General features: G+C 49.6%; 1 protein-coding gene across 3 annotated transcripts in view; it reads left to right on the top strand.

Annotated features, from left to right (window-relative positions):
- The first annotated feature begins 274 nt into the window (after window positions 1-274).
- flcn (folliculin) overlaps window positions 275-22,495 on the top strand; it is a 35,908-nt gene continuing 13,687 nt past the window's right edge. The window contains exons 1-9 of one of the 3 annotated variants that reach the window (XM_072246890.1): window positions 275-967; window positions 5,852-6,282; window positions 7,615-7,761; window positions 8,278-8,499; window positions 8,793-8,959; window positions 13,586-13,677; window positions 14,568-14,761; window positions 15,379-15,492; window positions 16,621-16,744. In XM_072246890.1, coding sequence (XP_072102991.1) covers window positions 6,052-6,282; window positions 7,615-7,761; window positions 8,278-8,499; window positions 8,793-8,959; window positions 13,586-13,677; window positions 14,568-14,761; window positions 15,379-15,492; window positions 16,621-16,744 — 1,291 coding nt within the window. In that variant the 5' untranslated portion in view covers window positions 275-967; window positions 5,852-6,051. The remainder of the gene's footprint in view (window positions 968-5,851; window positions 6,283-7,614; window positions 7,762-8,277; window positions 8,500-8,792; window positions 8,960-13,585; window positions 13,678-14,567; window positions 14,762-15,378; window positions 15,493-16,620; window positions 16,745-22,495) is intronic. The other 2 variants (XM_072246889.1, XM_072246888.1) reach the window with 2 other exon arrangements.

The raw sequence follows: 22,495 nt of genomic DNA, 5'->3' as shown, positions 1-22,495 counted from the left end.
ACCGAGTATGCTAAGGAGGACTCCAGATCTCACAATCTACCTTGCCGTGTTCCTTGCACCTTACTTTCTCTGTAACACTTTATTCTGCATTCCTTTATTGTTTTACCCCGCACTGTGTAAGGTTCTGATCTGTAAGAACAGTATGCAAGGCCTGCTGAACACAGTAGCATGGGACAGTGGGGGAAGAAGTTGGTCGGGGGGGGGGGGGGAGTTTCGCCTGACGTCACAAGACCTGAAATTACAACACGGTCGCCGTCTCCACGGGACGACCCAATGCCTGAAAATACAACACGGTCGCAAGAATGGCCCGGACGGGGATTCCCTGCCCAGGCGAGGGGTTCAGGAGGATGACCGCAGGGTCGCCTACTGCACCCAGCAGATAGGGGGCAGAATCCGGTCGTGCTTTCGAACAAGAACACATACCCCACCAGCCGGCTGCCTATCCGAGTGGGCCGTTGCTTTAGGTGAGGTTTTCGTTCCCCAAATAAAATAAAAGTGTTAACCAGAAACACTAATTTTTCTTTTAAATGGTTTTCTTCACGCTGAGATGCGTCACGGGTGCATGACCGACTCCCGGAAGTCCAGGAGGTGACGGCATACGTCACATGATTCACTCAGCTGGGCCAAGTGCAGAGAACGACTCCAAAATGCGGAGTTGGGGAGTGGAAAAGTAGCGAGGAGAGCGAGCGACAGAGAGCGAGATAGAGAGAGAGAGAAGGGGGTGAGGAGTAGGACAGCAGAAGAGAGCGAGAGGACGTTAGGCGATAGGGACGCAGACCTTTAACAGTTAGCTGTATTGCAAAAGCGAGGCCTCAAGTCGCCGGTATACTGCCCTGTTCAGCAACAAGAGGCACAGTTAAAGTCATCTGACGGCGTGAGGGGGCTCCTCCACTACAGTGCGACGGGCTCACGAAAAGGCCGGCGCTCCCCCGGGGAGAAGTGGGAGACTTTAACGCTGAACTGACGGGTAAGTTTAAACACAGAACGTTGGTAAATTTATTTATTATTGACAGGTACAGTGAGAACATGTCTTTGCGTGCTTGTTCATACTGATCATACACTGGGAGTAGTCCAAGGGAAAACAGTGTCAGAGTATATACTGGAATTGGTTTATTATTGTCACGTGTCCCGAGATGCGGTATGAAGCTTATATTGCATACTGTTCATACAGATCAGATAATTACACAGTGTAAACTGTTACATTTACAGAGAAGTGCAGTCCAGGTAGACAATAAGATATTAAGATATAGGAGCAGAATTAGGTGAGTTGACCCATGGAGACTGATCTACCATTTCATCATGGCTGATCCATTTCCCTTTCAGCCCCGATCACCCGCCTTCTCTCCGCAACCATTCACACCCTGATTAATCATCTACTACTACTATAACATTAAGGCTGACTAATCTCGAACCTGTCAACCTCTGGTTTTAGTATATCCAATGCCTTGGCCTCCACAGCCGCCTGTGGCAATGAATTCCACAGATTCACCACCCTCTGGCTAAAGAAATTCCTCTTCATTGCTGTTCTAAATGGACGTCCCTCTATTCTTAGCCTGTGCCGTCTGGTTCTAGACTCCCCCACTACAGGAAACATGCTCTCCACAACCACTCAATGGAGGCTTTTCAGCATTGGATAGGTGTTAGTGAGACCCGCGCCCTCCCCCCCCCCCATTCTTCTGAAGTCTAGTGAGTACAGGCCCAGAGCCATTAATCGTCATAATGGTAACCCTTTCATTCTTGGAGTCTTTCTTGTGAACCTCCTCTGAGCCCTTTACAATGTCAGCACATTCTTTCTCAGATCAGGGGCCCAAAACTGCTCACAAAACTCCGATCCTCTTGAAATGAATGCTGACATTACATTTGCCTTCCTCGCCCCCGACTCAACTTGCCTTCCTCGCCCCCGACTCAACTTGCAAATTAACCTTCATGAGGTCCTGCACGAGGGCTTTTAAGTCCCTTTGTCCTTCAGATTTTTGAGTTTTCTCTCCACTTAGAAAATAGTCCGTGTTTTTATTTCTTCTGCCAAAGTGTGTGACCATACACTTCCCGATACTGTATTCCATTTGCCACTTCTTTGCCCATTCTCTGAATTTGTCTATCCTTCTGTAGCCTCTCTACTTCCTCAACACCACTGCCCCCCCACATTTCTTCATATCATCTGCACAAAACTATCAATTTCATCATCCAAATTATTGACGTGTAACGTAAAAAGAAATGGTCCCAACACAGACCCCAGTGGAACACCACTGGTCACTGGCAGCCAACCAGAAAAGGCTCCCCTTAGCTCCACACTTTGCCTCCTGCCAATCAGCCAATGCTCTATCTATGTGCGTAGCTTTCCTGCAATACCACGCTCAGGCTCTTAACTTGTTAAACAGCCTCATATGCAGCACCGTGTCTAAGGCTTTCTGAAAATCCAAGTACACATCAAACGATTCTCCTTTGTCTGTCCTGCTTGTTAAATAGAAACATAGAAAACCGACAGCACAATACAGGCCCTTCGGCCCATAAAGCTGTGCCCAACATGTCCCTACCTTAGAAATGACTAGGCTTACCTATAGCCCTCTATTTTTCTAAGCTCCATGTACCTATCCAAAAGTCTCATAAAAGACCTTATCGTATCCGCCTCCACCCCCGTTGCCAGCAGCCCATTCCACGCACTCACCACTCTCTGAGTAAAAAAACTTACCCCTGACATCTCCTCTGTACCTACTCCCCAGCACCTTAAACCTATGTCCTCTTGTGGCAGCCATTTCAGCCCTGGGAAAAAGCCTCTGTCTATCCACACGATCATCATCTTATATACCTCTATCAGGTCTCCTCTCATCCTCCGCCACTCCAAGGAGAAAAGGCCGAGTTCACTCAACCTATTCTCATAAGGCATGCTCCCCAATCCAGGCAACATCCTTGTGAATCTCCTCTGCACCCTCTCTATGGCTTCCACATCCTTCCTGTAGTGAGGCGACCAGAACTGAGCACAGTACTCCAACTGTGGTCTGACCAGGATCCTATATAGCTGCAACATTACCTCTTGGCTCCTAATTCAGTTCCACGATTGATGAAGGCCAATACATCGTACGCTTTTTTAACCACAGAGTCAACCTGCACAGCTGCTTTGAGCGTCCTATGGACTCAGACCCCAAGATCCCTCTGATCCTCCACACTGCCAAGAGTCTTACCATTACAGGTTTCCCCTGCCATCCGAAGGTAGAGCATTCCTATGAAATGGTTCGTAAGCCGGAATGTTGTAAAGTGAAGAAGCAATTACCATTTATTTATATGAGAAAAATTTGTGAGCGTTCGCAGACCCAAAAATAACCTATCAAATTATGTCAAATAACACATAAAACCTAAAATAACAGTAACATATAGTAAATTCGCAAACACGAGGAATTCTGCAGATGCTGGAAATTCAAGCAACACATATCAAAGTTGCTGGTGAACGCAGCAGGCCAGGCAGCATCTCTAGGAAGAGGTACAGTCGACGTTTCGGGCCGAGACCCTTCGTCAGGACTAACTGAAAGAAGAGTTAGTAAGAGATTTGAAAGTGGGAGGGGGAGGGGGAGATCCAAAATGATAGGAGAAGACAGGAGGGGGAGGGATGGAGCCAAGAGCTGGACAGTTGATTGGCAAAAGGGATATGAGAGGATCATGGGACAGGAGGCCTAGGGAGAAAGAAAAGGGGGAGGGGGGAAAAACCCAGAGGATGGGCAATTGGTATAGTGAGAGGGACAGAGGGAGAAAAAGGAGAGAGAGAGAAAGAATGTGTGTATATAAATAAATAACAGATGGGGTACTCCCTCCTGGCACTTATCCTTGTAAGTGGAACAAGTGCTATACATGCCCTTACACTTCCTCCCTCACCACCATTCGGGGCCCCAGACAGTCCTTCCAGGTGAGGCGACACTTCACCTGTGAGTCGGCTGGGGTGATATATTGCGTCCGGTGCTCCTGACGCGGCCTTCTATATATTGGCGAGACCCGACGCAGACTGGGAGATGGTTTCGCTGAACACCTATGCTCTGTCCGCCAGAGAAAGCAGGATCTCCCAGTGGCCACACATTTTAATTCCACGTCCCATTCCCATTCTGACATGTCTATCCACGGCCTCCACTACTGTAAAGATGAAACCACACTCAGGTTGGAGGAACAACACCTTATATTCTGTCTGGGTAGCCTCCAACCTGATGGCATGAACATTGACTCCTCTAACTTCCGCTAATGCCCCACCAACCCCTCGTACCCCATCCGTTATTTATTTTTATACACACATTCTTTCTCTCTCTCTCTTTTTTCTCCCTCTGTCCCTCTCACTATACCCCTTTGAATTTGAAAAAATAAAAGTGAAATTTGTAAAAATAAAATTTGAAAAGGGAAAGGGGGAGGGAAAGAAGGAGTGAGGGAAAAGGCGAGTGAGAAAAAGCAGAATGAAAGAGAGGGAGTCAGGAAAGAGAGAAAAGGGAGTGAGGATAGAGGAAGAGGGAAAAGAAAAGAGAGGTGGGAGGTTTGACCCGGCCAAACTTAAGAAATCTTGTTTTGGGTGGATGCTATGCGATGTGTCCCATTACAAATCAGTACCATGAAAGAACAAACGGTAGACAATATGTGATTAAACAATTGAGCTTTATAATTATTAATTTGACTATATGGTTGGTAAAGAAACAAAAAAAAGGGCCTACTCTTATGAAACAGTCTAATGCACAAACGGAGCTTACGGTTTTGTCCATTTGTTCCCATCGTCACCCTCTGAGCGTAGCCGACCCTCGGACCCTCGCTCCTCAATCCACTCTGTCCGGCTGTCTACCAGCGCTCTCCATTCACGTCCTCTCTCTTCATCTCTCCCCGACAAAAGACCGTGAAAAGCCCTCTTCCAGACCCAGAAGAAAGAACAACACTGCACTCGCTAGTTAACATACATGCCAAAGTCCCCGTTATCTCCAGTCATAACCCAAACATTGCTGCTACAGAGAAACCATTGCCTTAGCAGTGAAACATTCCAGAGAGGCCATTACATTAGGAGTGAAACCTTAGAGCGTGTTTTATATATATATATATCCCCTTTGGTTCAAGAGCCTGATGTAATAACTGTTCCTGAACCTGGTGGTGTGGGTCCTGAGGCTTCTGCACCTTCTGATGGCAACAGGGAGAAGAGAATGTGTCCTGGGTGGTGGGGATCTCTAATGATTGATGCTGCTTTCCTGTGACAAAGTTTTGTGTAGATACGCTCAATGGTTGGGAAGGGTTTACCCGGGACGGACTAGGCCGGATCTACTACTTTTTGTAGGATTTTCCATTCAAGGGCACTGGTGTTTCCATACCAGGCTGTGATGCAGCCAGTCAATATACCCTCCGCCACACATGTGTAGATGCTTGCCAAAGTTTTAGCTGCCATGTCGAAATTCTGCAACTCCGCGGGAAGTAGACGTGCTGCTGCACTTTGTTCATAATTGCAATTCCATGCTGGGCCCAGGAAAGATCTCTGAAATAGTAACGGCTAGTTGATAACCTTTTCCACCTCTGAGGAGTGGTTCATGGAGGGAGCAAAATAAAGGGGCAGAGAGGAGAAAAGCATAAGAGAGATGATAAGAGAGGGATAGAGAAGAAAGGACAGAAACAAAGGGTAGAGAGAGATAGTAAGAGAGGCAGAGGACAATGGGGAGAGGGGTTTCGGACTTGGCCACTTTGGTTTGGAAACGAGATACAGGCAGGGTGGGTGGGGGTGTGGTGTTGGATGGAGGGGCATGGGTCTCCTCAGCAGCTGGGGATCTGGTTCACCTGTCCATACGAACCACGGTGGGCAGCAGGGCCAGTCCCTTCCCATTGACCCCTACTTCTCACTCTCCTGTTCTAGGGTCCGTCACTCTGAGCGTCCGTTCCTGAGGAGCACTGAAGGTCGGAGGGCCTCTCCCACTCTCAGCGAGGAGGAGCAGAGGAGGAGGGTCCCTCCCTCCGCCTTTGAGAAGGAAGAGGGTCTCGCCCATTCCCAGCAACAAAGGACAGGAAGACGAGGAGGAAGATAATTCGACGGCAAGGAAGAGGAGGGGTGTGACGATGAACGCCATCGTGGCTCTATGCCACTTCTGCGAGCTGCACGGTCCCCGGACCTTGTTCTGCACCCAGGCTCTGCACTCGGCCCTGCCGCCGGGAGGGGAGCCGGGGGTGTGTGGTGCTGCTGATGACGAGGAGGGGGGCATCCAGATGGGGGCACAGGCACGCAGCCCGGCTGATGGGGGCAGTGAAGCCTCAGGGAGCCCCGGTCTTAGGAGGGCCGAAATGTGTGAGGTAGATGGGCTTCACCGCCCCCTACTCCCTTCCCCATCACGACCGCATCCTCCGTCTCACATCTGCACCCTCCTCTCTGTAACCCACCCCTTATGCCCGTGAATTCCCTGCAAATCTCTGCCTTCCTCATTGAAGCTTTTCCCTCAACCTCTCCCTATCATCCAGTTCAAACCTCTCCCTCACCCCCTCCCGATCTCCGTAACCCCTGCAGTCCCCGTCCTCCTGTAAAAACCCCTTTCTCGCTCCCTTCGTATCTCTAACTCCTACACTTCCCGTCCTTCTGTTTGAACCCCTCCCTATCTCTGTAACCCCTACTCCCCGCCACCTGTTCAAACTCCTCCCTCAACCCTCCCTATCTCCGTAACCCCTATTCCCCGAACCCTTGTTCAAACCCCTCCTTATCTGTAACAACCTCCTTTTCAAACTCCTCCCTCAACCCTCCCTATCTCTGTAACCCCTACACCCCATCCTCCTGTTCAAACCCCTCCCTCATCCTCTCCTTATCTCTAACACCTACACTCCCCATCGTCCTGTTCAAACTCCTCCCTCAACCCTCCCTATCTCTGTAACCCCTACACCCCCATCCTCCTGTTCAAACCCCTCCCTCATCCCCTCCTTATCTCTAACACCTACACTCCCCATCGTCCTGTTCAAACTCCTCCCTCAACCCTCCCTATCTCTGTAACCTCTACACCCCCATCCTCCTGTTCAAACCCCTCCCTCATCCCCTCCTTATCTGTAACACCTACATTCCTTGTTCTCCTGTTCAAACCCATCCCTTGCCCCCTCCCTACATCTGTAACCCCTGTACTCCCAGTACTCCAGTTCAAGCCCCTCTCTCGCCCCCCTCCCTACCTCTGAAACACCCTCAGAACTGTACATTCCTTGTCTTCCTGTAAGAACACCTTCCCCTGTACTGCCTCTCCCTCAGTCCTCTCCCTTGCCCCAGCCCCTCGTTCTCTGCCTCCTCTCCTTGCACCTCCACATTGTCTCTTTCCCCTGCCCCTCTCTCCCTTGAACCTGCCTCTTCCCCTCTCACCAACATCCATCTCGCCATCTCTCTCACGCTCTGTTGCTCTTCCGTCCCCTCCCGTCCTCTCCCCTCGCCCCCTCCCGTCCTCTCCCCATTCCCCCTCCCGTCCTCTCCCCATTCCCCCTCCCGTCCTCTCCCCATTCCCCCTCCCATCCTCTCCCCATTCCCCCTCCCATCCTCTCCCCATTCCCCCTCCCATCCTCTCCCCATCCTCTCCCCTTCCCCCCTCCCATCCTCTCCCCATCCTCTCCCCTTCCTCCCTCCCATCTCTACTCTGACTCTCCCTGTTGATGTTCTAGGGCTGCCGCTCCTTCTCCCTCGGCCACCCGGGTTACGTCAGCCTGGACCGGGAGGCCTCCATCGAGTACGTCAGCCACCAGCACCCCACCCACCCGCAACTCTTCATCATCGTCCGGCAGGCCTGCGTCCGCAGCCTCAGCTGTGAGGTGGGTCTGTGAGGAGGGGGCTGCGGGCCATTTGGGGGGGCAGGGAGGAGATGGTGGTTTGGGGAGGGGGAAGGTAAAACCTTGGGGGGGGGGTACCAGCAGTGGTGGGATGCGGGGTGGTTTCATTGGAAGGGATTCATTAATACAGGGACCTTGCGCGCGTGTATATACACACACACACACACACACACACACACACACACACACACACACACACACACCCCTCCCCAGTCCCATGCCTGCTCTCCCCATCATCCCTCTCCCCAGACTTTTCCTTCTACTTAACCCTGCCACTGCGTCCTAAACCGAACCCCTCCCCACCCCACTCCTCCCTTTTCTCTCACCTCTCACCCTCCCCGCGTCCCTATCCCTTTCCTGTCGTCTCAGCACCCTCCCTCCCCTCTCCCGCTGTCTGCACTCCTCTGCCCCTTTTCTGCTGACCGAGGGGACGTTTATTTGCTTGACCCCCCCGCCCGCCCCTGTGACTGGCTCACCATCTGGCCCCCCTCTCCTCAGGTGTGCCCAGGCCGGGAGGGGCCCATCTTCTTCGGGGACGAGCAGCATGGCTTTGTCTTCAGCCACACGTTCTTCATCAAGGACAGCCTGGCGCGGGGATTCCAGCGCTGGTACAGCATCATCGTGGTGATGATGGACCGGCTCTACCTCATCAGCTCGTGGCCCTTCCTCTTCACCGCCGTCCGTGCCATCATCGGACAGCTGCAGGCCAGCGCGCTGAGGGTAGGAACCGCGGTGGGAGCACCCCCGCCTAGCCCATGGGGAGGTGGGGTGCGATGGGAGATGGACGGGGCAAGGGAGGGAGCAGGGAGGAGGGAGTGGAATAGTGTGTTAGGAGGGAGGGAAGAATGGAGGGTTTAGGGGGGGTGAGAGGGTGAGGGAGGGGATGGATGTTTGACGGAGCGAAGTGAAGTGGTGGGGTTGGGAGGATGTGGGGTCTGGAGGAGGAACGAGTTGGGGAGTTAATCCAACGTCTCTTTTACTCTCCCCACCTTCCTTTTCCCCTCTCCCCCCAGGTGTTTGAGGCAGAACAGTATGGCTGCCCCCAGCGGGCCCACCGGATGAACACGGCCTTCACCCCCGGTGCCTTCCTGCACCAGCGCAACGGGAGTGCAGCGCGGTCTCTGCCATCGCTCACCAATGCCAGCAACCTCTGGGCCTCGCTGCACAGCAGCTTCGCCTGGTGAGGGGGAACGGGGGAGGAACAGAGAGGGCAAGGAAAGGAGAGAGAGAGGTGGATGGGTGGGAGGGGACGGGAAGGGGATAGAGGAGGAAAGTGGGCTGGAGAGTGTAGCATAGGGAAGGGTTGAGAAAGGAGGGAATGGGAGGGAAAGGAGATAAGGAGAGGGATGATTAAGGCTTACAGGGAGCAGAGGAGAACAGAAGTGTGGTTGGGTCCTTGTTCTCCCAATGCCAGCACCCTCCGGGCCTTCCTCCACGCTAGCTCCCCCGCTGAGGGGGGGAATTGAGAGAGGGGGTACGAGAGGTGAAGGCTCCACAACTGTCTGTGGCTATGAATTCCACAGATTCACCACCCTCTGGCTATAGAAATTCCTTTTCCTCTCTGGTCTAAAGAAATGTCATATTCTGAGGCTGTGCCTAGACTTCCCCCACTTCAGGGGAGATCCTCTCCACTCTAAATGGGCCTTTCAATATTCGATTCATCTCATAAGACCGTAAGATATCGGAGCAGAATTAGGCAATTTGGCCCATCGAGTCTGCTCTGCCATTTCATCATGTCTGATCCATTTTCCCTCTCAGCCCCAATCTCTTGCCTTGTCTCTGTATCACTTCACTCCCTGACCAATCAAGAATCTATCAACCTCTGCCTTAAATATTGGTAAAGACCTGGGGGAAGGGGATGTATGGTCTTCTATGGGACTCAGAACTGATCACAAAATCCTGATCGTGGCCTTGTAAGGCCTCGGCATTACATGCTTGCTTTTATGTTCTCATCTTCTCAAAGTGAATGCTAACATTGCATTTGCCTTCCTCACCACAGACTCAACCTGAAAGCTAACCTCTAGGGAATCCTGCACGAAGACTTCCAAGTCCCTTTGCATTTCTGATTTCTGAATTCTGTTCAGAATGTAATCTACACTTTTATTTCTACCAAAGTGCATGACCATGCACTTCCAGCATAGTATTCCATCTGCCACTTCTTTGCCCGTCCTAGTCTGTCCAAGTGCTTCTGCAGACTCAGCTTCCTCAACGGTACTCGCTCCCTCATCTATCTTTGTATCACGTGCAAGCTTGGCCACAAAGACATAGACATCAGTTCTGTAAAAGTCATTTAGACAGGTATGTGGATAGGGAAGTTTTAGAGCAGGGGCTCCTGTCCTTTTTCCTGCCTTGGACCAATACCGTGAACCGAGGGGTCCGCGGATCCCGGATTGGGAGCCTCTGATCTAGAGGGATATGGGCCCAAGGCAGGCAAATGCGACAAGCTGAAATAGTCCGTGAGCCAGTAGGGTTGGTCGATACCATCTGAGGGGAATAATGCTCATAGTGATTTTTGGCAGGGTATACATCTCTAGAGTTAGAAAATATGTGATAACATTGCACTAGTGGTAGCTGTATTACTTCAAATAAATAATCACTTTTTGCATATATTCCATATTAACATCAGTATAGCAGATGGAGTTTAATGCTGATAAATGTGGGGTGCTACCACTAGTAGCATTAGGACTAATCAAAATAGGACATACGTGGTAAATGGTAAGGCACTGAAGAATGCTGCAGAACAGAGGGATCTAGGAATAATGGTGCATAGTTCCCTGAAGGTGGAATCTCATGTGGATAGGGTGGTGAAGAAAGCTTTTGGTTTGCTGGCCTTTATAAATCAGAGCATTGAGTATTGGAGTTGGGATGTAATGTTAAAATTGTAGAAGGCATTGGTGAGGCCAAATTTGGAGTATTGTGTAGAATTTTGGTCACTGAATTATAGGAAAGATGTCAACAAAATAGAGAGAGTACAGAGAAGATTTACTCGAATGTTACCTGGGTTTCATCACCTAAGTTACAGAGAAAGGTTGAACAAGTTAGGTGTTTATTCTTTGGAGCGTGGAAGGTTGAGGGGGGACTTGATAGAGATATTTAAAATTATGGGGGGACAGATAGAGTTGATGTGGATAGGCTTTTTCCATTGAGAGTGGGGAGATTCAAACAAGAGGACATGAGTTGAGAGTTAAAGGGCAAAAGTTTAGGGGTAACATGAGGGGGAACTTCTTTACTCAGAGAGTGGTAGCTGTGTGGAATGAGCTTCAGCAGAAGTGGTTGAGGCAGGTTCGATGTTGTCATTTAAAGTTAAATTGGACAGCTATATGGACAGGAAAGGAATGGAGGGTTATGGGCTGTGTGTGGGTTGGTGGGACTAGGTGAGAGTAAGAGTTCGACACGGACTAGAAGGGCCAAGATGGCCTGTTTCCGTGCTGTAATTGTTATATGATTATATGGAAAATGTTACCCCACCCCGCAAAAGGTAAAAAAAACCTCATTTGGAGAGATTTCTGGAGTTTTATCAATGTTATGATATTTTCCATATTGTATCAAATCAAAACAACCTTAAGTTTTTGTCATAGCGTATAAAATTACAGTACAATAATTCAAATGTGGGGTTCCACATGGCCAGAACCTAGGCTCCATTTGGTTGTAAAATGAATATATTTAATCAAAGGCTGCTTTCCATACTTTGTTTTCCATACTTTAATAACCTAAAAAGGATCTAGTGCTTTCCTGGCATATATAATGAATAAACTCTTCTCGTGCTTCCATCCGGGTACAGGTATCAATTTTAACCGACATTTCGATGACAAGCTCTGTCATCATCATCGAGGATGATGCCTGGGCAGGTTTAGTCTGGTGGTATTTATACCCCTGTCATCTGTCCTCCTCTCATCCAGTCAGGTTTCTGCTGTTTACAATCAAATTCCAGTTCTTACTTAGAGTGAGACCTTCATCTCTGTTAAAATTATTTTCCTCTAGCTTTATTTGAATGGCTTCCTTCTCGAGGTGGTCCCAAAAGCCAAAGGTGCGGCACACTGGTTTTGTGCCATCCAAGTTAATCCTATGGCCATTGGGAATAAAATTGCTACCGCCGATTTCTCCGGGTGACCCAAACAGATACACATGCTGTGCTTCTTGATGTGGGTTTCCACCGTGCGCCCAGTCTGACTGATATACGCTGCTCCACAATCACAGGGAGTCCTGCGAACGCCAGCCGACCTGAGCCCAGGTCACCTTTGACCTGGATGATCAGTGATGTGAGTTTCCTCAAGGATTTGTGGATAGTATTACTCCAGTATCTCTTCAGGATCCTGGTAATCCTTCCAGAAACCGTGGAAGACAGGTGGTAGTGATGGATTCCTCCTCTTTAGGTTTGCTGGTTTTTCGTTTGGTCCTTTTAAGAACCCGGTTGATTTCCTATGTCTGTGGAACGAGCTGCCAGATGAAGGGGTGAAGGCAGGTAGAACGACAGTGTTAAAGTTACATCAACGGCAGGAACAAAGGAAACCCTCTGCTGGTCGGGGTCAGCCATGGATGTTGCATCCTGGCTGTCTATATAAAAGCCAGGGCAGTACGATATGGCGAGCAAGCTGTTGCCCAGGCAGCAGGCTCCCCCTCTCCACGCAGTCGATGAATCCAAAGGAACAGTAGAAATCGGTACAGTCTGGCACCTGTGCTGCCACAGCAGTTGCCAGTCAGCGTTGAACTCAACATAGACCAGCCTTAGGGTCTCTGGCTCTGGATTTCCTCCTCGGGGATTACTCCTGAAGCCTTCTCCATGAGTGGGTATAGTCGCAAGGCGGCAGAGGTTTGAGATCTGAGTTTTCCTTCCCCTAGATGAGCTGTCAACCACGGCTAAAACAATTGGTTTTAAGGGCCAGTAACCCGCCTTTGCCCCTTCTCCTGTCAGTAGAAAAGTTCTGCTGGGTTTGGTAGCTAAGCTGCAAGTGAAGGCCAGGAACTGTACTTTGTTGTCAGAGGCTATTTGAGATGCCACCATTGGGAGTATTTAAAAGGTAGTTGGAGCCTATCCCCATTCCCATCCCTGGCTGTACCAAATTTAAGGACCCACAAGTATAACTACAACGTCTCAAAGAGATTTAGACAGGTACCTGGATACAAAATCATGCAAAGTCCATCACAGGTAAATCCCTCCCTACCATTGAACACATCTACACCGTGCGGTCTTGCAGGAAAACAGCATCCATTACCAGGGACCCCCACCACCCAGGACACGCTCTCTTCTCGCTGCTGCTGTCAAGAAGAAGGTACAGGAGGGTCAAGACCCACTAGGTTCAGGAACAGTTATTACCCCTCAACCATCAGGCTCCTGAACCAGAGGGGATAACTTCACTCACCCCAACACTACTGTTCCCAGGACCTATGGACTCACTTTCAAGGACTCTGCTTCATCTCATGTTCTTGATATTTATTGCTTATTTATTTATTTATTACTATTATTATTTTTTCTCTTTTCTGTTTGCAGTTTGTTGACTTTTGCTCATTAGTTGTTTGTCCTGTTGGGTGCAGTCTTTCATTGATTCTGTTATGTTTCTTAGATTTACTGTGTGGGCACATAAGGAAGCAAATTTCAGGGTTGTATGTGGTGACATGTGTGTACTTTGAGAATAACTAACTTTGAAAGACTCAGATGGGCCAAAAGCATATGATTGGGACCAGCTCAGACAGGGGTTCCTGGTCAGCAGGGATGATTTGGGCTGAATGGCCTGTGACTGTGCTGTATTTACTCTGGAGACCAATACCCTTTTCTTCTCTTGCACCCTCTCCTTCCCTATCTGCCCAGGCTGCTGAAATCCTGTGGAAGCCGTCTGACCGAGAAGCTTCTGGAAGGTGCCCCCACTGAGGACACCCTGGTCCAAAGGGAAAAGCAAGCAGGTGAGAGAATGTCGGGGAGGGGATGGGATGCCCGTGATTCCCCAGGAATTCATTTGGGGCTGAACCGACCCGGGGGAGGCAGCAATAGGCTATACTGCTTGCCACAACTGTGATTTCTTTATCTGGTGACCAGTCCGACTACTGTCAGTCTGGTAGGACACCAGTGTCCTAGGATGGGAGTATCTTGGGACAGGGATGCCAGAATCCGGGTACGCCTCGTCCAGTTCTCTCCTCACCCCTCCCCAGTATTGACTTTGGTTCCTAATGTGAGTGATGAGTGGGATCTTCCTTTACAGATGGTCACATCAGAAGGGCCATGGACAGGGGTTTTTGTGTAATGTGACTAACGGTATCTCTTTCTTCCCTTCCACACCCCCTTTCACTCCTATCCTACCCTACCCTCCCATCGCCTCCCCACCCTATTATCTCCCCCAATTCTATCCCTTTCTTGCTTATCCACCCTTTATCCCACCATCCTTCTTCCCCCCCCTGCCAAACCCCTTCTCACTCACATCACCTCTCTCCTCCCCCTCCTTTCATCTCTCACTTCTCCTCTACCACCTTCCTTCTCTCCCCTTCGTCCTCTCACTTTCCCCCACCCTCTCCGTCTCCCTGCCTGCTTCCCCTCCCTCCCCCACTCTTTCACACATGTCGCCTCTGCTGCCCCCCACTGACCCTCACTGATGTCATCTCCCCTCCCTCTCCCACTTTCCCTCACACACGTTACCGCTGCTACCTCCCCTACTGATCCTTACCCACGTCGTCTCCACTCTCTCATGCACATCCCCTCTGTCATGCACATACCCTCCCCTGCCTTCCCCCACCCTCCCTCACCCATCGCCTGCCTTCCCCCACCCTCCCTCACCCATTGCTTCTCCCCCTCCCCACAGAATTAGAGGAAGACTCCCTTTCCTGGGAGGACTCAGAACGCCCACCCCGCCCCATCGATGAAGCAGTTGGCCCCCACGACGGGACGCTGGGCCCTTCGCAGATGGGTCACCCTGCTGAGTGTGCCTGGGGCTCTGGCCGGGCCTTATGTCCTGGGTCAACTCCCGTCTTCCGCTCCCTGCGCCACATGAGGCAGGTGGGTTGGTGCAAGGTGTGGTCGGTGTCTTGGCGCCCGGTGACAACCTTCTTGTGCTCCTGCTCCTCTCCACCGTCCCCCAAGGCACGGGTCACTCAGTCTTTCGTTGTTGTTAGTCCACGTACTCAGTATCCACTGCATTACTAATCTGCCTTCCCGAACCACAACACAGTATTTCCTGTTAGTCCATGCACTCTGCATCTGTCACATCGCTGATCCACCTTCCTGAAGGTCCAACTCAGAATTTCCATCCAGTCCATCTACTCGGCATCCACTGCCTTGCTAATCCACCTTCCCAAAGCCACAACTCTGGATTTCCCATTGTTAATCCGTGAACTGTGCATCCGCCACATCGCTCACCTCTCTTCCCGAAGCTACAACTCAGGATTTCCCGTCGTTAGTCCATATACACTGCACCACCACATCACTAATCTGCCTCTTTGGAGTCCACGTACTCTGCATCTGCCACAGTGTTAATTCGGTGGGGGGGTGTGGTGGGTGAGGGAGTCCCGTTTTGGCCTCGTTATTCCATGTGATTAACAAGCAATGTTGTCTAATGCTGCAGTAGAATATTAAGTGTTCTATACATTCACCCTCCTCTCCACCACCCCACCCAGGTCCTGTCCCCAGTGTCTTTCCACGTTCTTGCCTGGCACGTGTTGATGGGGAACCAGGTCATCTGGAGGGGTCCTAACCGCAAGCTGATCGAATCAGCCATCGATGTTCTCGTGGTAAGCACAGCATCTCATAGCTTTGAGCCATGTAACTTCCTCTGTCAGCTCACTTCCTCTATGTTTCTAAAAAAAAGTTGCCCCTCAGGTTCTTATTAAATCCCTCCTCTCTCAGCTGAAACTTGTGCCCTCTGGTTCCTGCTTCCACAACCCAGCGAAATGCACTCGGTGACCACGTCATTAGGTACCTCCTGCACCTAACTATTCACTTCAGGGGTTGGACGTGTTGTGCGTTCAGAGATGCTCTTCTGCACACCACTGTTGTAGCATGTGTTTATTTGAGCTATTATCAACTTGAGCCAGCCTGGCCATTCTCTGACCTCTCTCATTAAGAAGGTACTTTCACCCACAGAACTGCCACTCGCTGGACATTTTTTGTTTTACGCAGCGTTCTCTGTTAACCTGTAGAGACTGTTGTGTGTGAAAATCCCAGGAGATCGGCAGTTTCTGAGAGACTCAGTCCACTCTGTCTGGCGCCAACAATCATTCCACGGTTAAAGTAATTTAGATCAAATTTCTGCACAATTGTCATGTCTGGATTGAAATGCAACTAAAGCTATTGACCATGTCTGCATGCTTTTATGCTTTGATTGCTGCCACGTGATATTTGCATTAACGAGCAGGTGCACAGGTGCACCCAATGAAGTGCCTTTGCTGGGGTGCAGGCTGGTACTCTTGATGTGTTGGGCAGTTTTGACTACCCATTGAAGACCTCGCTCTCTGCAGCAGTTTCCGTGCCATGCAGTGATGCATCTTGTCAGGATGCTCTCTACTGCGCATCTGCAGAATGACGTGAGTGTGTAGGTGTATCGCCTCCTGAAGTAGTTGAGCATTTGATTATGAATTTAACTTGTTTGGGGCAAACTTTATGGGCTGAAGGGCCTGTACCTGTGCTGTACTATCGAACAATGTACATGCACATTCCTGCCACCCACTGCGTGTTAAATTTCAAAGTTGCTCCTCGAGATTTGTGCGCAGTGTGCAAGTGTGTCCTCACCAGCCTCTCATACCCCTGCAATGTGACCCACCGACTTCCTGCACTCCCGCTCTCCCACCCCTCTGCCTCATGACGCGCCTTTCCGGGGAAGAAAATCTAACCCTCCCACCTTTCCTCCGTTTCCCGAGCAGACCATGCTTCCGGTGGGTTGTGTCCGCAAGGTTCCTTACAGCAACTGCTATGAGGAAGCCTACCGCTGCAATTTCCTGGGACTGAGACCTGAGGTGCAGATCCCTTCGCACATCGCCTCCTCTGGTGAGTGGGGCGGGGAGGGGTCCTCGTGAGGGAGGGTGTTTATGGAGGTTGGTAATTTGCTGTGATGGCGGAGGGGAAGAGTGGGTGGGTGGGGGCCACCAACCTCTCCACCCCGGTGCGGTGTGAGTTTGGGGAAGGGTGCGGCGCTGTGAAATTCAGGAACAGAATAACGCCATTAATTCCCAGCTGATTATTTTTTTCCCCCCTGAAGGAGGGTCTCACCCTGAAGCATCAATTGTTTATTCCCCTCCAAAGGAGGAAGTGATGCTGTGGAAGTTGAACTTGGGGATGTTCCGAGGTGCAAGATGTAGGAGTAGGATTAGGCCAATATTGTGCTGTGGAGTTCTGTGTTCAGTTTTTAAAGGGACGTCCGTTTATTCTGAGGCAGTATACCCCTGGTTCCTAGACCTCACCACCCCCCCCCCACCCAAATCATGGACTTGTCCTCTCCACGGGGGACAAAGAAGTTGCAAACGAAATTAGTAAGTAACTTGCATCAGGCTGCACTGTGGAAGACTCCAGCAGTGTGCTAGAAATCTGAGAGTGTCAGGGGGCAGAAGTGAGTGCAGTTGCTATTACTGAGGAGAAGGTACTTGGGAAGCTGAAAGGTCTGAAGTTAGATAAGTCACCTGGGCCAGGTGGACCACACCCCAAGGTTCTGAATGAGATTATGAAGGCAATAGTAATGATCTTTCAAGAATCACTAGATCCTGGAATTCTGGAGGACTGGACAATTGCGATTGTCATTCCACTCTTTAAGAAGAAAGGAAATTATAGGCCAGTTAGCCTGACTTCAGTGGTTGGGAAGATGTTGGAGTCCATTTCTAAGGATGAAGTTTCAGGGTATTTTCAGGCACATGAGAAAGCAAGTCAAAGTCAGCATAGTTTCATGAAGGGGAAATCTTGCCTGCCAAATCTGTTAGAATTCTTTGAGGAAATAACAAGCAGGATAGACAAAGGGGAATCGGTAGGTGCTGTGGACTTGGATTTTCAGAATGCCTTTGACAAGGTGCCGCACATGAGGCTGCTTAACAAGGTGAGAGCCCATGGTATTGCAGGAACGATACTAGCATGGACAGAAGATTGGCTGATTGGCAGGAGACAGTTGGAATAAAGTGGGCCTATTCTGGTTGGCTGGTGGTGATGAGTAGTGTTGTGTAGGGGTAGGGTTTGGGATTGCTTCTTTTCATGTTATACGTCAATGATTTTGGTGACAGCTTGTGACCAAGTTTGCGGAAGATGCAAAGTAGGTGGAGGGACGGGTAGTTTGAGGATGCAGGGAGTCTGCAGAACGATTTGAACAGATCGGGAGAATGAACAAATAAGTAGCAGATAGAATAGTAACACACATAATAAAAGTTGCTGGTGAACGTAGCAGGCCAGGCAGCATCTCGAGGAAGAGGTACAGTCGACGTTTCGGGCCGAGACCCTTCGTCAGGCCACGGCCCGAAACGTTGACTATACCTCTTCTTCGAGATGCTGCCCGGCCTACTGCGTTCACCAGCAACTTTTATGTGTGTGGCTTGAAATTCCAGCATCTGCAGATTTCCTCGTGTTTGCAGATAGAATAGTGTTGGTTTTAGTGTTACTATCAGTTTTACTATCCAACCAATGGTGGAAGGAATAAATGTGTAGACTATTTTCTAAGCAGGTTGGGAAGATGTTGGAGTCCATTACAAAAATCATTCAAAAATCAGAGGTGTAAGGGGTCTTGGAAGTTGAGATGATGGTAAGGAAAGCAGATTTAATGTTGGCATTCATCTCGAGAGGACGAGAATATAAGAGCAAGGATGTGATGCTGAGGCATTGGGTAGACTGCACATGGATGATTGTGAGCAGTTTGGGGCCCCTTATATAAGAAAAGATGTGCTAGCTTTGGAAAGGGTGTAGAAGAGGTTCACCAAAATGATTCAGGGAATGAAAGGGTTAACATATGAGGCTGGCTGAGTGCCTATCCCCACTGGAATTTAGAAGAATGAAGGGGGATTTCATTGAAACCTATCAAATATTGAAATGCCCAGATGGAGAGGATGTTTCCTGCAGTGGGTGAGTCCAGGACCAGAAGGCACAGCCCCAAAATAATGGGACATCCATTTAGAACCGAGCTGAGAAGGAATTTCTTTAGCCAGAGAGTGGTGAGTCTATGGAATTAATTTCTGCAAACAGCTGTGGAGGCTAAGTCATTGGGCATGTTTAAAGTGGAGGCTGATAGGTGCTTGATTAGTCAGGGATTCCAAGGTTTTTGGGGAGAAGGCAGGAGAATGGTGCTGAGAGGGATAATAAATCAGCGATGATGGAATGGTAGAGCAGACTTGATGGGCTGAGTGGCCTAATTCTGCTCCTATATTTTATGGTCTTGTGTCTGCTACGTCCAGCCCTCTTACAGTACCCATTCGGTTTCAATGAGATCTCACCTTCGTCCTTCTGAACTCCATCGCGAGCAGACCCAGAGACATCAGAATCACTGGCATAAGTCGTGAAATTTGTTGTTTTATTTGGGATGTGCAAACGTTTGTAGAAATGATTCCTACAGATGCGCCGTGGAGAGCATTCTGACTGGTTACATCGCCGTCTGGTACGGAGGCTCCAGTGCACAGGATCGAAGTTGGCTGCAGAGCACGACAGACTAAGCCAGCTCCATCCCGGGCACAACCCTCTCCACCACCAAGGGCATATTCAAGAGGCGATGCCTCAAAAAGGCAACATCCATCATTAAGGACCCTCACTGTCTGGGACATGTCCTCTTCTCATTACCCATTGGGGGGGGGGGGGCGGGGTAGTACTGGAGTCAGAAGACCCACACTCAACTTCCCCTCTGTCATCAGATTTCTGAATGGTCCATGAACACCACCTCATGATTTTTCCTCTTTTTGTACTGTTTATTTATTTTATTGTAACTTGTACTTTTTCGTGCCTTGTACTGCACTGCTGCAACCAAACAACTGTTTAATTTGTTTATTTATTGAGATCCAAAACTCTTCCAGTCCTTTGAGCTGTGCTGCCCGGCAATCCCTGTAGCCTGTACACGGGGCTACTTACAATAACCAGTTAACTTACCAACGGGTATGTCTGTGGACTGTGGTGGGAAACAGAACACTGGGACAAAACCCATGCAGCCACGGAGGGTGAGGTGGGGGTAGGGGGTGGGGACGTACTGTACCAGCTCCTTACAGGCAGTGGCAGGTATTGAACCTGCATCCCTGGTGATGTAAAACGTTGTGCTAACCACTACACTACCATAGAAACATAGAAAACCTAAAGCACATTACGGGCCCTTCGGCCCACAAAGTTGTGCCGAACATGTCCCTACCTTAGAAATTACTAGGCTTACTTATAGCCTTCTATTTTTCTAAGCTCCATGTACCTATCCAAAAGTCTCTTAAAAGACCCTATCGTACCATGCTGCCCTTTCATGACACATGTCGGTGATTACGAGTCTGATTCTGATTCTAACACTATCACATCGGTATACCATTATATCATATCCACAACTATGTAAAACACTGTTTACAATTTCAAATTAGAATCAGGTTTAACATCACTGGCATATGTTGTGAAATTTGTTGTGCAGCAGTACGTTGCAATATGTAATAAAATCTGTTCAGTACAGTAAATATATATAATACATAAAACGTAGTGCAAAAAAATGAGTGCTGAGGTAGTGTTCATGGGTTCAATGTCCGTTCAGAAATCAGATGGCGGAGGGGACGAAGCTGTTCCTGAGTCACTGAGTGTATGCTTTCAGGCTCCTGTACCTCCTCCCTGATGGTAGCAATGAGAAGAGGGCATGTCCTGGGTGATGGGGGTCCTTAATGATTGATGCTGCCTTTTTTTTTTTTGAGACATCTTTCCTTAAAGATGCCCTCAATACTGGGGAGGCCAGTGCCCATGATGGAGTTGGCTGAGTTCACAACTTCTTTCAATTTCCTCCCGTCCCCTTCCTCCCCACACCCCATACCAGACAGTGATGCAGCCAATAAGAATGCTCTCCACAGTATGCCTGTACATCGATCCTGTGCATTTTGATTTATTTATTTCCCCTCCCCCACCACCTCGTACCAGACAGTGATGCAGCCGATAAGAGTGCTGTCCACGGTAGACCTGTACAGTTGCGAGAGCCTTTGGTGCATCGCAAATCTCCTCATACTCCTCATGAAATAGAGCCGCTGTTGTGCCTCCTGTGTCGCTGCATCGGTACGTACGGCCCAGGGTTAGATCCTCAGAGATGTTGACACCCAGGAAGTTGAAATTGTGCACTCTTTCCACTTCTGATCCCTCAATGAGAACTGGTGTGTGTCTCCTTGTTTTCCCCTTCCTGAAGTCCACAATCAATTCATTGTTCTTACTGTCGTTGAGTGCAGGCTTGCTGCTGCGACTCCAGTCGACCAGCTGCTTTAGCTTGCTCCTATACACCACCTCGTCAGCATCTGAAGTTCTGCCAATGACAATAGTACGGTTTTCTCTGTACACCATACACTTGAACCCCTGGGTGGGGGGGGGGGAGGGTCAAAATTAGTTGTTTTGTGCCAGCAGTACTGTGCAAGACATCAAATTACTTTGCCAGAGTAAAGATAAATAGTGTAAAAGAGGAGTAGTGAGATACCGTTGATGGCTTCGTGGACCGCTTGTTCCTAAACCGTTGAGTGTGGGTCTTCAGGCTCCTGTACCACCTGCCGGGATCGTAGTAATGAGAAGAGGGCACGTTCCAGGTGATGAGGGCGCTGAATGATAGATGCCGCCTTATTGAGGCGCCACCTCTTGAAGATGCCCTCGGTGGTGGGGAGGGTTGTGTCCATAATGGGACTGGTGGAGCCTACAAACCTTCGCAGTCTCTTGAAATGCTGCACACTGGAGCCTCCATGCCAGACGGTGATGCAACCAGTCAGAATGCCCTCCACCGTGCATCTGTGGAAATTTCTGAGGGTCTTTGGTGATGTACCAAATCTCCCCAAACTCTGAATTTTAGTACAGCCGCTAGCATACCTGATTGCATCAAGATCCTGAGGCCCAGGATGTAGGACAGTGGGGGAGGTCAGTCTCTGACAACAAGGGTCTCTCCCTGACAATGAGACTTCATTGCTCCCACTCCCCTCTTCCCACCCCCCCACCCCAATCCTTCTAAACTCCACTTGGCACAGGCCCAGAGACGTCAGAATCAGGTCCATTATTACAAACAAATCAAGGGCACTTCGGCAGTGTTGCAGGGAATGTGACACTATTTCAGCTCAACGTCAGAGTTCGGAGCTCAAATCAGGCTCCGTCCGTAGGGAGTTTGTACGTTCTACCCGTGACCGCGTGGGTTTCTTCCGGGTGCTCTCGTTTCCTCCCACGTTCTGAAGATGAGCTGGTTAGCAGGTTAATTGCTCATTGTAAATCGTCCCGTGATTAGGCTGGGGTAAAATCTGGGGATTGCTGGGTGGTGCAGCTTGTTGGGCTGGAGATGTCTTTTCTGTGCTGTGTCTCCAAATAAAATAACTTAACATATTATCAATGACCGATATCGTACTGACTTCAAATGCTGCTCAGGAGTTCAGGTTATCATTTCCCCAGGATTTCCCTTCTTGTTTCGGCTTCTCAAGGGGATGTGTCATCGTTCCTGAGGCTGAGAGGCCTCTGATCCAGCTTTTGCTGGGGGTTTGAGGAAGAGATACTGGTGTATGGTCAGATTCAGCTATCCCCAGCTGGTTGGAAGAAGCAAGGATATGAAGCTGAGACTATTTTCCAAAACGGGGAGCGAATTCGGAAAGTGAA

The sequence above is a fragment of the Mobula birostris genome, chromosome 29 (genome assembly GCF_030028105.1).
Source record: "Mobula birostris isolate sMobBir1 chromosome 29, sMobBir1.hap1, whole genome shotgun sequence".
In the NCBI taxonomy this organism is placed as follows: domain Eukaryota; kingdom Metazoa; phylum Chordata; class Chondrichthyes; order Myliobatiformes; family Myliobatidae; genus Mobula; species Mobula birostris.
This window is presented reverse-complemented; position numbering and strand designations above follow the sequence as displayed.